The sequence below is a fragment of the Pseudophryne corroboree genome, chromosome 6 (assembly GCF_028390025.1).
Source record: "Pseudophryne corroboree isolate aPseCor3 chromosome 6, aPseCor3.hap2, whole genome shotgun sequence".
NCBI classification, from domain to species: domain Eukaryota; kingdom Metazoa; phylum Chordata; class Amphibia; order Anura; family Myobatrachidae; genus Pseudophryne; species Pseudophryne corroboree.
The window spans coordinates 821,187,970-821,200,727 of NC_086449.1; the positions used below are offsets into that span (position 1 = coordinate 821,187,970).

The window sequence follows — 12,758 nt, forward strand, 5'->3', positions numbered from 1 at the left end:
CCCTTTGTTCATCTTCTGCATGGAGATCAGGCAAATCCCAGGAGTACCCCTGGTTCAGCTAGTGATGGTGGTTCCACCGGTGATGAATCCGTGGGGTACACAGCTAACGTGCAATAATTCCAGCTCCAACCCCACCTCAGAACGTCGCTGGCTCTGGCGATTAGTGGTATAAATCTTGGAAGTGGCGATGTATTATTCCGGCTATGTGAAGTAACAGCATACTGTACTACATACACACAGTACATACTTGCCTACCTGACCCTCTCCATGAGGGAGAAAATGCTCTGTTCCTGGACTTTCCTGGTAATGTATGATTGCCATCACGTGTGGTGAAACACCTTTCTTATCAATTAACTAGCTCACCACAGGTGACGGCAATCATACATTACCAGGAAGCCCAGGAACAGAGCATTTTCTCCCTCATGGAGAGGGTCAGGTAGGCAAGTATGAGTAACAGGTGCTGGTTGGTTGGCACTTTATCCCTCTAAACTTTATCACTCTCCAACCGTTGATGCATATGCCCCTTTGTGTTGTACATGGTTACTAAATAGTAGACGCCAGCAGACAGAAGTCTTAGAGAAACACCAGCCGGACAGACGGAACCAGGCGTTTATATTCATTGTAGTACAGCCATACTGACAGTTACCGGAGATGGAGTGGAGCACGCAGTGGACCAGCCGGTCACGTATGTGCAGGGTATACTGCAGAGACCCCCACTGGGATCAGTACTACACACAGTCGTGTAGCACTGCGGTGCTCCCACACAGTGACAAGATGTCACCATGCATGAGTAGACTAGATCATAGGTTCTCAAACTCGGTCCTCAGGACCCCACACGGTGCATGTTTTGCAGGTCTCCTCACAGAATCACAAGTGAAATAATTAGCTCCACCTGTGGACCTTTTACAATGTGTCGGTGAGTAATTAATACACCTGTGCACCTGCTGGGTTACCTGCAAAACATGCACTGTGTGGGGTCCTGAGGACCGAGTTTGAGAACCTCTGGACTAGATAATGGCGGCCATCTTGGTAAAGGAGCAGATGCTTCAGTTATGGAGCATCATGGAGGCAGCGCAGCATTGCACTCCATATACCAACAAAATCATTGTGCGCGGGTAGATAAAGGGCGCAGTTTTGAGGGTTTTATTAATTTTATTTTGGATTCTTCCAGCGCCATCTTCACAGTGATATTTGGGAAGATGATGCTGGCCACTAGAGAGCACAGTGCCAGAGTCTTTGCTTTCTGTGGGCGGCGCCATCTTCCCAAATATATCACCGGAAAGATGTTGCCGCCGCCACCGGCCGGCCACAGTAAATGCATACCTCCCAACATGACCCTCTCCAGGAGGGACACAATGCTCTGCTTCTGGACTTTTCTCTTACTGTATGATTGCCATCACCTGTGTTGAACAGGTTACTGGATAAGAAAGGTGTATCAGCACAGGTGCTAGCAATCATGCAGTAAGAGGGAAGTCCAGGAGCAGAGCATTGTGTCCCTCCTGGAGAGGGTCATGTTGGGAGGTATGTAAATGTGTCCTCAAAAGTGTGTGTGGGGGGGAGGGGGGGGGATTTGGGGTTTGAACGATTCAAAAGAAAACCAGGGAACACTGAGAAACATTTTATTAAAATCCAGCGTGTCGCTTTATCCAGTCTCTGTACTTCGCCACAGAGGTATACACGGCGGGCGTGTTGGGGTCACAGGAACCACTGCCCCAGCTGACTACACCAACCAGCATGTATTTCTCGTTCCTGCTGCATATCAGGGGACCTCCAGAATCTCCCTGCGGAAAGTAAATTAAATGTCGGTCACAGGTTTAACTTTTGTCAGTTTGTAACAAGTTTAACAGGGAACAAATTAGCAAAATTATCTTTCTAATAATATATTTTATTAATATATATTTCTCTAACGTCCTAAGTGGATGCTGGGGACTCCGTAAGGACCATGGGGAATAGCGGCTCCGCAGGAGACTGGGCACAAAGTAAAAAGCTTTAGGACTACCTGGTGTGCACTGGCTCCTCCCCCTATGACCCTCCTCCAAGCCTCAGTTAAGATTTTGTGCCCGAACGAGAAGGGTGCAATCGAGGTGGCTCTCCTGAGCTGCTTAGAGAAAAAGTTTAAAGTAGGTTTTTTACTTTCAGTGAGACCTGCTGGCAACAGGCTCACTGCATCGAGGGACTAAGGGGAGAAGAAGCGAACTCACCTGCGTGCAGAGTGGATTGGGCTTCTTAGGTTACTGGACATTAGCTCCAGAGGGACGATCACAGGCCCAGCCATGGATGGGTCCCGAAGCCGCGCCGCCGTCCCCCTTACAGAGCCAGAAGACTGAAGAGTCCGGAAAATCGGCGGCAGAAGACGTCCTGTCTTCATTAAGGTAGCGCACAGCACCGCAGCTGTGCGCCATTGCTCTCAGCACACTTCACACTCCGGTCACTGAGGGTGCAGGGCGCTGGGGGGGGCGCCCTGAGACGCAATAGAAATACCTTTTTTTGGCTAAAAATACATCACATATAGCTCCTGGGCTATATGGATGTATTTAACCCCTGCCTAAATTACAATAAAAAAGCGGGAGAAAGGCAGCCGAAAAGGGGGCGGACTCCTCAGCACACTGGCGCCATTTTTTCCTCACAGCTCCGTTGGAGGAAGGCTCCCTGACTCTCCCCTGCAGTCCTGCACTACAGAAACAGGGTAAAACAAGAGAGGGGGGGCATAAAATTGGCATATAAAGATATACAGCAGCTATATTAGGGAAAAACACTTATATAAGGTTATCCCTGTATATATATAGCGCTCTGGTGTGTGCTGGCAAACTCTCCCTCTGTCTCCCCAAAGGGCTAGTGGGGTCCTGTCCTCTATCAGAGCATTCCCTGTGTGTGTGCGGTGTGTCGGTACGTTGTGTCGACATGTATGAGGAGGAAAATGGTGTGGAGGCGGAGCAATTGCCTGTGTTAGTGATGTCACCCTCTAGGGAGTCGACACCTGACTGGATGATCTTATGGAAAGAATTACGTGATAGTGTCAGCACTTTACAAAAGTCTGTTGACGACATGAGAAAGCCGGATAATCAGTTAATACCTGTACAGGCGTCTCAAACACCGTCAGGGGCTCTAAAGCGCCCGTTAGATCAGGTCGATACAGACACAGACACGGACACTGACTCCAGTGTCGACGGTGAAGGAAAAAAAAACGTATTTTCCAGTAGGGCTACACGTTACATGATCACGGCAATGAAGGAGGTTTTGAACATTTCTGATACTACAAGTACCACAAAAAAGGGTATTATGTGGGGTGTGAAAAAACTACCCGTAGTTTTCCTGAATCAGATGAATTAAATGAGGTGTGTGATGAAGCGTGGGTTTCCCCCGATAAAAAACTGCTAATTTCTAAAAAATTATTGGCATTATACCCTTTCCCGCCAGAGGTTAGGGCGCGCTGGGAAACACCCCCTAGGGTGGATAAGGCGCTCACACGCTTATCAAAACAAGTGGCGTTACCGTCTCCTGATACGGCCGCCCTCAAGGAACCAGCTGATAGGAAGCTGGAAAATGTCCTAAAAAGTATATACACACATAATGGTATTATACTGCGACCAGCAATCGCCTCAGCCTGGATGTGCAGTGCTGGGGTGGCTTGGTCGGATTCCCTGACTGAAAATATTGATACCCTGGACAGGGACAATATATTATTGACTATAGAGCGTTTAAAAGATGCGTTTCTATATATGCGAGATGCACAGAGGGATATTTGCACTCTGGCATCAAGAGTAAGTGCGATGTCCATTTCTGCCAGAAGAGGATTATGGACGCGACAGTGGTCAGGGGATGCGGATTCTAGAGATGAGCGCCTGAAATTTTTCGGGTTTTGTGTTTTGGTTTTGGGTTCGGTTCCGCGGCCGTGTTTTGGGTTCGACCGCGTTTTGGCAAAACCTCACCGAATTTTTTTTGTCGGATTCGGGTGTGTTTTGGATTCGGGTGTTTTTTTTTAAAAACACTAAAAAACAGCTTAAATCATAGAATTTGGGGGTCATTTTGATCCCATATTATTATTAACCTCAAAAACCATAATTTCCACTCATTTTCAGTCTATTCTGAATACCTCACACCTCACAATATTATTTTTAGTCCTAAAATTTGCACCAAGGTCGCTGGATGACTAAGCTAAGCGACACTAGTGGCCGACACAAACACCTGGCCCATCTAGGAGTGGCACTGCAGTGTCACGCAGGATGTCCCTTCCAAAAAACCCTCCCCAATCAGCACATGACGCAAAGAAAAAAAGAGGCGCAATGAGGTAGCTGACTGTGTGAGTAAGATTAGCGACCCTAGTGGCCGACACAAACACCGGGCCCATTTAGGAGTGGCACTGCAGTGTCACGCAGGATGTCCCTTCCAAAAAACCCTCCCCAATCAGCACATGACGCAAAGAAAAAAAGAGGCGCAATGAGGTAGCTGACTGTGTGAGTAAGATTAGCGACCCTAGTGGCCGACACAAACACCGGGCCCATTTAGGAGTGGCACTGCAGTGTCACGCAGGATGTCCCTTCCAAAAAACCCTCCCCAATCAGCACATGACGCAAAGAAAAAAAGAGGCGCAATGAGGTAGCTGACTGTGTGAGTAAGATTAGCGACCCTAGTGGCCGACACAAACACCGGGCCCATTTAGGAGTGGCACTGCAGTGTCACGCAGGATGTCCCTTCCAAAAAACCCTCCCCAATCAGCACATGACGCAAAGAAAAAAAGAGGCGCAATGAGGTAGCTGACTGTGTGAGTAAGATAAGCGACCCTAGTGGCCGACACAAACACCGGGCCCATTTAGGAGTGGCACTGCAGTGTCACGCAGGATGTCCCTTCCAAAAAACCCTCCCCAATCAGCACATGACGCAAAGAAAAAAAGAGGCGCAATGAATTAGCTGACTGTGTGAGTAAGATTAGCGACCCTAGTGGCCGACACAAACACCGGGCCCATTTAGGAGTGGCACTGCAGTGTCACGCAGGATGTCCCTTCCAAAAAACCCTCCCCAATCAGCACATGACGCAAAGAAAAAAAGAGGCGCAATGAGGTAGCTGACTGTGTGAGTAAGATTAGCGACCCTAGTGGCCGACACAAACACCAGGCCCATTTAGGAGTGGCACTGCAGTGTCACGCAGGATGTCCCTTCCAAAAAACCCTCCCCAATCAGCACATGACGCAAAGAAAAAAAGAGGCGCAATGAGGTAGCTGACTGTGTGAGTAAGATTAGCGACCCTAGTGGCCGACACAAACACCGGGCCCATTTAGGAGTGGCACTGCAGTGTCACGCAGGATGTCCCTTCCAAAAAACCCTCCCCAATCAGCACATGACGCAAAGAAAAAAAGAGGCGCAATGAGGTAGCTGACTGTGTGAGTAAGATTAGCGACCCTAGTGGCCGACACAAACACCGGGCCCATTTAGGAGTGGCACTGCAGTGTCACGCAGGATGTCCCTTCCAAAAAACCCTCCCCAATCAGCACATGACGCAAAGAAAAAAAGAGGCGCAATGAGGTAGCTGACTGTGTGAGTAAGATTAGCGACCCTAGTGGCCGACACAAACACCGGGCCCATTTAGGAGTGGCACTGCAGTGTCACGCAGGATGTCCCTTCCAAAAAACCCTCCCCAATCAGCACATGACGCAAAGAAAAAAAGAGGCGCAATGAGGTAGCTGACTGTGTGAGTAAGATTAGCGACCCTAGTGGCCGACACAAACACCGGGCCCATTTAGGAGTGGCACTGCAGTGTCACGCAGGATGTCCCTTCCAAAAAACCCTCCCCAAACAGCACATGACGCAAAGAAAAATAAAAGAAAAAAGAGGTGCAAGATGGAATTGTCCTTGGGCCCTCCCACCCACCCTTATGTTGTATAAACAAAACAGGACATGCACACTTTAACCAACCCATCATTTCAGTGACAGGGTCTGCCACACGACTGTGACTGATATGACGGGTTGGTTTGGACCCCCCCCAAAAAAGAAGCAATTAATCTCTCCTTGCACAAACTGGCTCTACAGAGGCAAGATGTCCACCTCATCATCACCCTCCGATATATCACCGTGTACATCCCCCTCCTCACAGATTATCAATTCGTCCCCACTGGAATCCACCATCTCAGCTCCCTGTGTACTTTGTGGAGGCAATTGCTGCTGCGGAGGAATTGATTATAATTCATTTTAATGAACATCATCTTCTCCACATTTTCTGGATGTAACCTCGTACGCCGATTGCTGACAAGGTGAGCGGCGGCACTAAACACTCTTTCGAAGTACACACTTGTGGGAGGGCAACTTAGGTAGAATAAAGCCAGTTTGTGCAATGGCCTCCAAATTGCCTCTTTTTCCTGCCAGTATAAGTATGGACTGTGTGACGTGCCTACTTGGATGCGGTCACTCATATAATCCTCCACCATTCTTTCAATGGTGAGAGAATCATATGCAGTGACAGTAGACGACATGTCCGTAATCGTTGTCAGGTCCTTCAGTCCGGACCAGATGTCAGCATCAGCAGTCGCTCCAGACTGCCCTGCATCACCGCCAGCGGGTGGGCTCGGAATTCTGAGCCTTTTCCTCGCACCCCCAGTTGCGGGAGAATGTGAAGGAGGAGATGTTGACAGGTCGCGTTCCGCTTGACTTGACAATTTTCTCACCAGCAGGTCTTTCAACCCCAGCAGACTTGTGTCTGCCGGAAAGAGAGATCCAAGGTAGGCTTTAAATCTAGGATCGAGCACGGTGGCCAAAATGTAGTGCTCTGATTTCAACAGATTGACCACCCGTGAATCCTTGTTAAGCGAATTAAGGGCTCCATCCACAAGTCCCACATGCCTAGCGGAATCGCTCCGTGTTAGCTCCTCCTTCAATGTCTCCAGCTTCTTCTGCAAAAGCCTGATGAGGGGAATGACCTGACTCAGGCTGGCAGTGTCTGAACTGACTTCACGTGTGGCAAGTTCAAAGGGCATCAGAACCTTGCACAACGTTGAAATCATTCTCCACTGCGCTTGAGACAGGTGCATTCCACCTCCTATATCGTGCTCAACTGTATAGGCTTGAATGGCCTTTTGCTGCTCCTCCAACCTCTGAAGCATATAGAGGGTTGAATTCCACCTCGTTACCACTTCTTGCTTCAGATGATGGCAGGGCAGGTTCAGTAGTTTTTGGTGGTGCTCCAGTCTTCTGTACGTGGTGCCTGTACGCCGAAAGTGTCCCGCAATTTTTCTGGCCACCGACAGCATCTCTTGCACGCCCCTGTCGTTTTTTAAATAATTCTGCACCACCAAATTCAAGGTATGTGCAAAACATGGGACGTGCTGGAATTTGCCCATATTTAATGCACACACAATATTGCTGGCGTTGTCCGATGCCACAAATCCACAGGAGAGTCCAATTGGGGTAAGCCATTCCGCGATGATCTTCCTCAGTTGCCGTAAGAGGTTTTCAGCTGTGTGCGTATTCTGGAAACCGGTGATACAAAGCGTAGCCTGCCTAGGAAAGAGTTGGCGTTTGCGAGATGCTGCTACTGGTGCCGCCGCTGCTGTTCTTGCGGCGGGAGTCCATACATCTACCCAGTAGGCTGTCACAGTCATATAGTCCTGACCCTGCCCTGCTCCACTTGTCCACATGTCCGTGGTTAAGTGGACATTGGGTACAACTGCATTTTTTAGGACACTGGTGAGTCTTTTTCTGACGTCCGTGTACATTCTCGGTATCGCCTGCCTAGAGAAGTGGAACCTAGATGGTATTTGGTAACGGGGGCACACTGCCTCAATAAATTGTCTAGTTCCCTGTGAACTAACGGCGGATACCGGACGCACGTCAAACACCAACATAGTTGTCAAGGCCTCAGTTATCCGCTTTGCAGCAGGATGACTGCTGTGATATTTCATCTTCCTCGCAAAGGACTGTTGAACAGTCAATTGCTTACTGGAAGTAGTACAAGTGGGCTTACGACTTCCCCTCTGGGATGACCATCGACTCCCAGCAGCAACAACAGCAGCGCCAGCAGCAGTAGGCGTTACACGCAAGGATGCATCGGAGGAATCCCAGGCAGGAGAGGAATCGTCAGAATTGCCAGTGACATGGCCTGCAGGACTATTGGCATTCCTGGGGAAGGAGGAAATTGACACTGAGGGAGTTGGTGGGGTGGTTTGCGTGAGCTTGGTTACAAGAGGAAGGGATTTACTGGTCAGTGGACTGCTTCCGCTGTCACCCAAAGTTTTTGAACTTGTCACTGTCTTATTATGAATGCGCTGCAGGTGACGTATAAGGGAGGATGTTCCGAGGTGGTTAACGTCCTTACCCCTACTTATTACAGCTTGACAAAGGGAACACACGGCTTGACACCTGTTGTCCGCATTTCTGTTGAAATACCTCCACACCGAAGAGCTGATTTTTTTGGTATTTTCACCTGGCATGTCAACGGCCATATTCCTCCCACCGACAACAGGTGTCTCCCCGGGTGCCTGACTTAAACAAACCACCTCACCATCAGAATCCTCCTGGTCAATTTCCTCCCCAGCGCCAGCAACACCCATATCCTCCTCATCCTGGTGTACTTCAACACTGACATCTTCAATCTGACTATCAGGAACTGGACTGCGGGTGCTCCTTCCAGCACTTGCAGGGGGCGTGCAAATGGTGGAAGGCGCATGCTCTTCACGTCCAGTGTTGGGAAGGTCAGGCATCGCAACCGACACAATTGGACTCTCCTTGTGGATTTGGGATTTCAAAGAATGCACAGTTCTTTGCTGTGCTTTTGCCAGCTTGAGTCTTTTCATTTTTCTAGCGAGAGGCTGAGTGCTTCCATCCTCATGTGAAGCTGAACCACTAGCCATGAGCATAGGCCAGGGCCTCAGCCGTTCCTTGCCACTCCGTGTGGTAAATGGCATATTGGCAAGTTTACGCTTCTCCTCCGACAATTTTATTTTAGGTTTTGGAGTCCTTTTTTTACTGATATTTGGTGTTTTGGATTTGACATGCTCTGTACTATGACATTGGGCATCGGCCTTGGCAGACGACGTTGCTGGCATTTCATCGTCTCGGCCATGACTAGTGGCAGCAGCTTCAGCACGAGGTGGAAGTGGATCTTGATCTTTCCCTAATTTTGGAACCTCAACATTTTTGTTCTCCATATTTTAATAGGCACAACTAAAAGGCACCTCAGGTAAACAATGGAGATGGATGGATACTAGTATACAATTATGGACGGACTGCCGAGTGCCGACACAGAGGTAGCCACAGCCGTGAACTACCGTACTGTACTGTGTCTGCTGCTAATATAGACTGGTTGATAAAGAGATGTCGTAGTATGTATGTATGAAGAAGAAAGAAAAAAAAACCACGGTTAGGTGGTATACAATTATGGACGGACTGCCGAGTGCCGACACAGAGGTAGCCACAGCCGTGAACTACCGTACTGTACTGTGTCTGCTGCTAATATAGACTGGTTGATAAAGAGATGTCGTAGTATGTATGTATGAAGAAGAAAGAAAAAAAAACCACGGGTAGGTGGTATACAATTATGGACGGACTGCCGAGTGCCGACACAGAGGTAGCCACAGCCGTGAACTACCGTACTGTACTGTGTCTGCTGCTAATATAGACTGGTTGATAAAGAGATGTCGTAGTATGTATGTATAAAGAAGAAAGAAAAAAAAACCACGGTTAGGTGGTATACAATTATGGACGGACTGCCGAGTGCCGACACAGAGGTAGCCACAGCCGTGAACTACCGTACTGTACTGTGTCTGCTGCTAATATAGACTGGTTGATAAAGAGATGTAGTAGTATGTATGTATAAAGAAGAAAGAAAAAAAAACCACGGGTAGGTGGTATACAATTATGGACGGACTGCCGAGTGCCGACACAGAGGTAGCCACAGCCGTGAACTACCGTACTGTACTGTGTCTGCTGCTAATATAGACTGGTTGATAAAGAGATGTCGTAGTATGTATGTATAAAGAAGAAAGAAAAAAAAACCACGGTTAGGTGGTATACAATTATGGACGGACTGCCGAGTGCCGACACAGAGGTAGCCACAGCCGTGAACTACCGTACTGTACTGTGTCTGCTGCTAATATAGACTGGTTGATAAAGAGATGTCGTAGTATGTATGTATGTATGAAGAAGAAAGAAAAAAAAAAACACGGTTAGGTGGTATACAATTATGGACGGACTGCCGAGTGCCGACACAGAGGTAGCCACAGCCGTGAACTACCGTACTGTACTGTGTCTGCTGCTAATATAGACTGGTTGATAAAGAGATGTCGTAGTATGTATGTATAAAGAAGAAAGAAAAAAAAACCACGGTTAGGTGGTATACAATTATGGACGGACTGCCGAGTGCCGACACAGAGGTAGCCACAGCCGTGAACTACCGTACTGTACTGTGTCTGCTGCTAATATAGACTGGTTGATAAAGAGATGTAGTAGTATGTATGTATAAAGAAGAAAGAAAAAAAAACCACGGGTAGGTGGTATACAATTATGGATGGACTGCCGAGTGCCGACACAGAGGTAGCTACAGCCGTGAACTACCGTACTGTGTCTGCTGCGACTGGATGATAAATAATGATATAAAAAATATATATATATCACTACTGCAGCCGGACAGGTATATATATTATATAATGACGGACCTGCTGGACACTGTCTGTCAGCAGAATGAGTTTTTTATAGAATAAAAAAAAAAACACCACACAAGTGAAGTCACACGACGAGTGTTTAACTTTTTCAGGCAATCACAATATAGTATACTACTAACTATACTGGTGGTCAGTGTGGTCAGGTCACTGGTCAGTCACACTGGCAGTGGCACTCCTGCAGCAAAAGTGTGCACTGTTTAATTTTAATATAATATGTACTCCTGGCTCCTGCTATAACCTATAACTGGCACTGCAGTGCTCCCCAGTCTCCCCCACAATTATAAGCTGTGTGAGCTGAGCACAGTCAGATATATAATATATACATAGATGATGCAGCACACTGGGCTGAGCAGTGCACACAGATATGGTATGTGACTGTCTTGTACTCCTGGCTCCTGCTATAACCTATAACTGGCACTGCAGTGCTCCCCAGTCTCCCCCACAATTATAAGCTGTGTGAGCTGAGCACAGTCAGATATATAATATATACATAGATGATGCAGGCATGCAGCACACTGGGCTGAGCAGTGCACACAGATATGGTATGTGACTGAGTCACTGTGTGTACCGTTTTTTTCAGGCAGAGAACGGATATATTAAATAAAACAACTGCACTGCTGGTGGTCACTGTGGTCAGTCACTAAACTCTGCACTCTCTTCTACAGTATCAGCCTCAGGTCAATCTCTCTCTCTCTCTCCTAATCTAAATGGAGAGGACGCCAGCCACGTCCTCTCCCTATCAATCTCAATGCACGTGTGAAAATGGCGGCGACGCGCGGCTCCTTATATAGAATCCGAGTCTCGCGAGAATCCGACAGCGTCATGATGACGTTCGGGCGCGCTCGGGTTAACCGAGCAAGGCGGGAAGATCCGAGTCGCTCGAACCCGTGAAAAAAAACATGAAGTTCGTGCGGGTTCGGATTCAGAGAAACCGAACCCGCTCATCTCTAGCGGATTCCAAACAGCATATGGAAGTATTGCCGTATAAAGGGGAGGAGTTATTTGGGGTCGGTCTATCGGACTTGGTGACCACGGCAACGGCCGGGAAATCCACCTTTCTACCCCAAGTCACCTCGCAGCAGAAAAAGATACCGTCTTTTCAGGCTCAGTCCTTTCGTCCCCATAAGGGCAAGCGGGCAAAAGGCCACTCATATCTGCCCCGGGGCAGAGGAAGGGGAAAAAGACTGCAGCAGACAGCCTCTTCCCACGAACAGAAGCCCTCCCCCGCTTCTGCCAAGTCCTCAGCATGACGCTGGGGCCTTACAAGCGGACTCAGGCACGGTGGGGGCCCGTCTCAAGATTTTCAGCGCGCAGTGGGCTCACTCGCAAGTGGACCCCTGGATCCTGCAGGTAGTATCTCAGGGGTACAAATTGGAATTCGAGACGTCTCCCCCTCGCCGGTTCCTGAAGTCTGCTTTACCAACGTCTCCCCCCGACAGGGAGGCGATATTGGAAGCCATTCACAAGCTGTATTCCCAGCAGGTGATAATCAAGGTACCCCTCCTACAACAGGGAAAGGGGTATTATTCCACGCTGTTTGTGGTACCGAAGCCGGACGGCTCGGTGAGACCCATTTTAAATCTGAAATCCTTGAACACTTACATAAGAAGGTTCAAGTTCAAGATGGAGTCACTCAGAGCAGTGATAGCGAACCTGGAAGAAGGGGACTATATGGTGTCTCTGGACATCAAGGATGCTTACCTCCATGTCCCAATTTGCCCTTCTCACCAAGGGTACCTCAGGTTTGTGGTACAGAACTGTCATTATCAGTTTCAGACGCTGCCGTTTGGATTGTCCACGGCACCCCGGGTCTTTACCAAGGTAATGGCCGAAATGATGATTCTTCTTCGAAGAAAAGGCGTCTTAATTATCCCTTACTTGGACGATCTCCTGATAAGGGCAAGGTCCAGAGAACAGTTAGAGGTCGGAGTAGCACTATCTCAAATAGTACTACGACAGCACGGTTGGATTCTAAATATTCCAAAATCGCAGCTGATTCCGACGACACGTCTGCTGTTCCTAGGGATGATTCTGGACACAGTACAGGAAAAGGTGTTTCTCCCGGAGGGGAAAGCCAGGGAGTTATCCGACCTAGTCAGGAACCTCCTAAGA

The 12,758-nt window shown here is 48.4% G+C and overlaps 1 protein-coding gene across 6 annotated transcripts in view; it reads right to left on the minus strand.

The window, feature by feature from the left end:
* Positions 1-1,603: 1,603 nt before the first annotated feature.
* OVCH1 (ovochymase 1) overlaps positions 1,604-12,758 on the minus strand; it is a 93,483-nt gene continuing 82,328 nt past the window's right edge. For all 6 annotated transcript variants that reach the window (XM_063929172.1, XM_063929171.1, XM_063929170.1 and 3 more), the window contains one exon: positions 1,604-1,781. In XM_063929172.1, the coding sequence (XP_063785242.1) occupies positions 1,696-1,781 (86 nt within the window). In that variant the 3' untranslated portion in view covers positions 1,604-1,695. The remainder of the gene's footprint in view (positions 1,782-12,758) is intronic.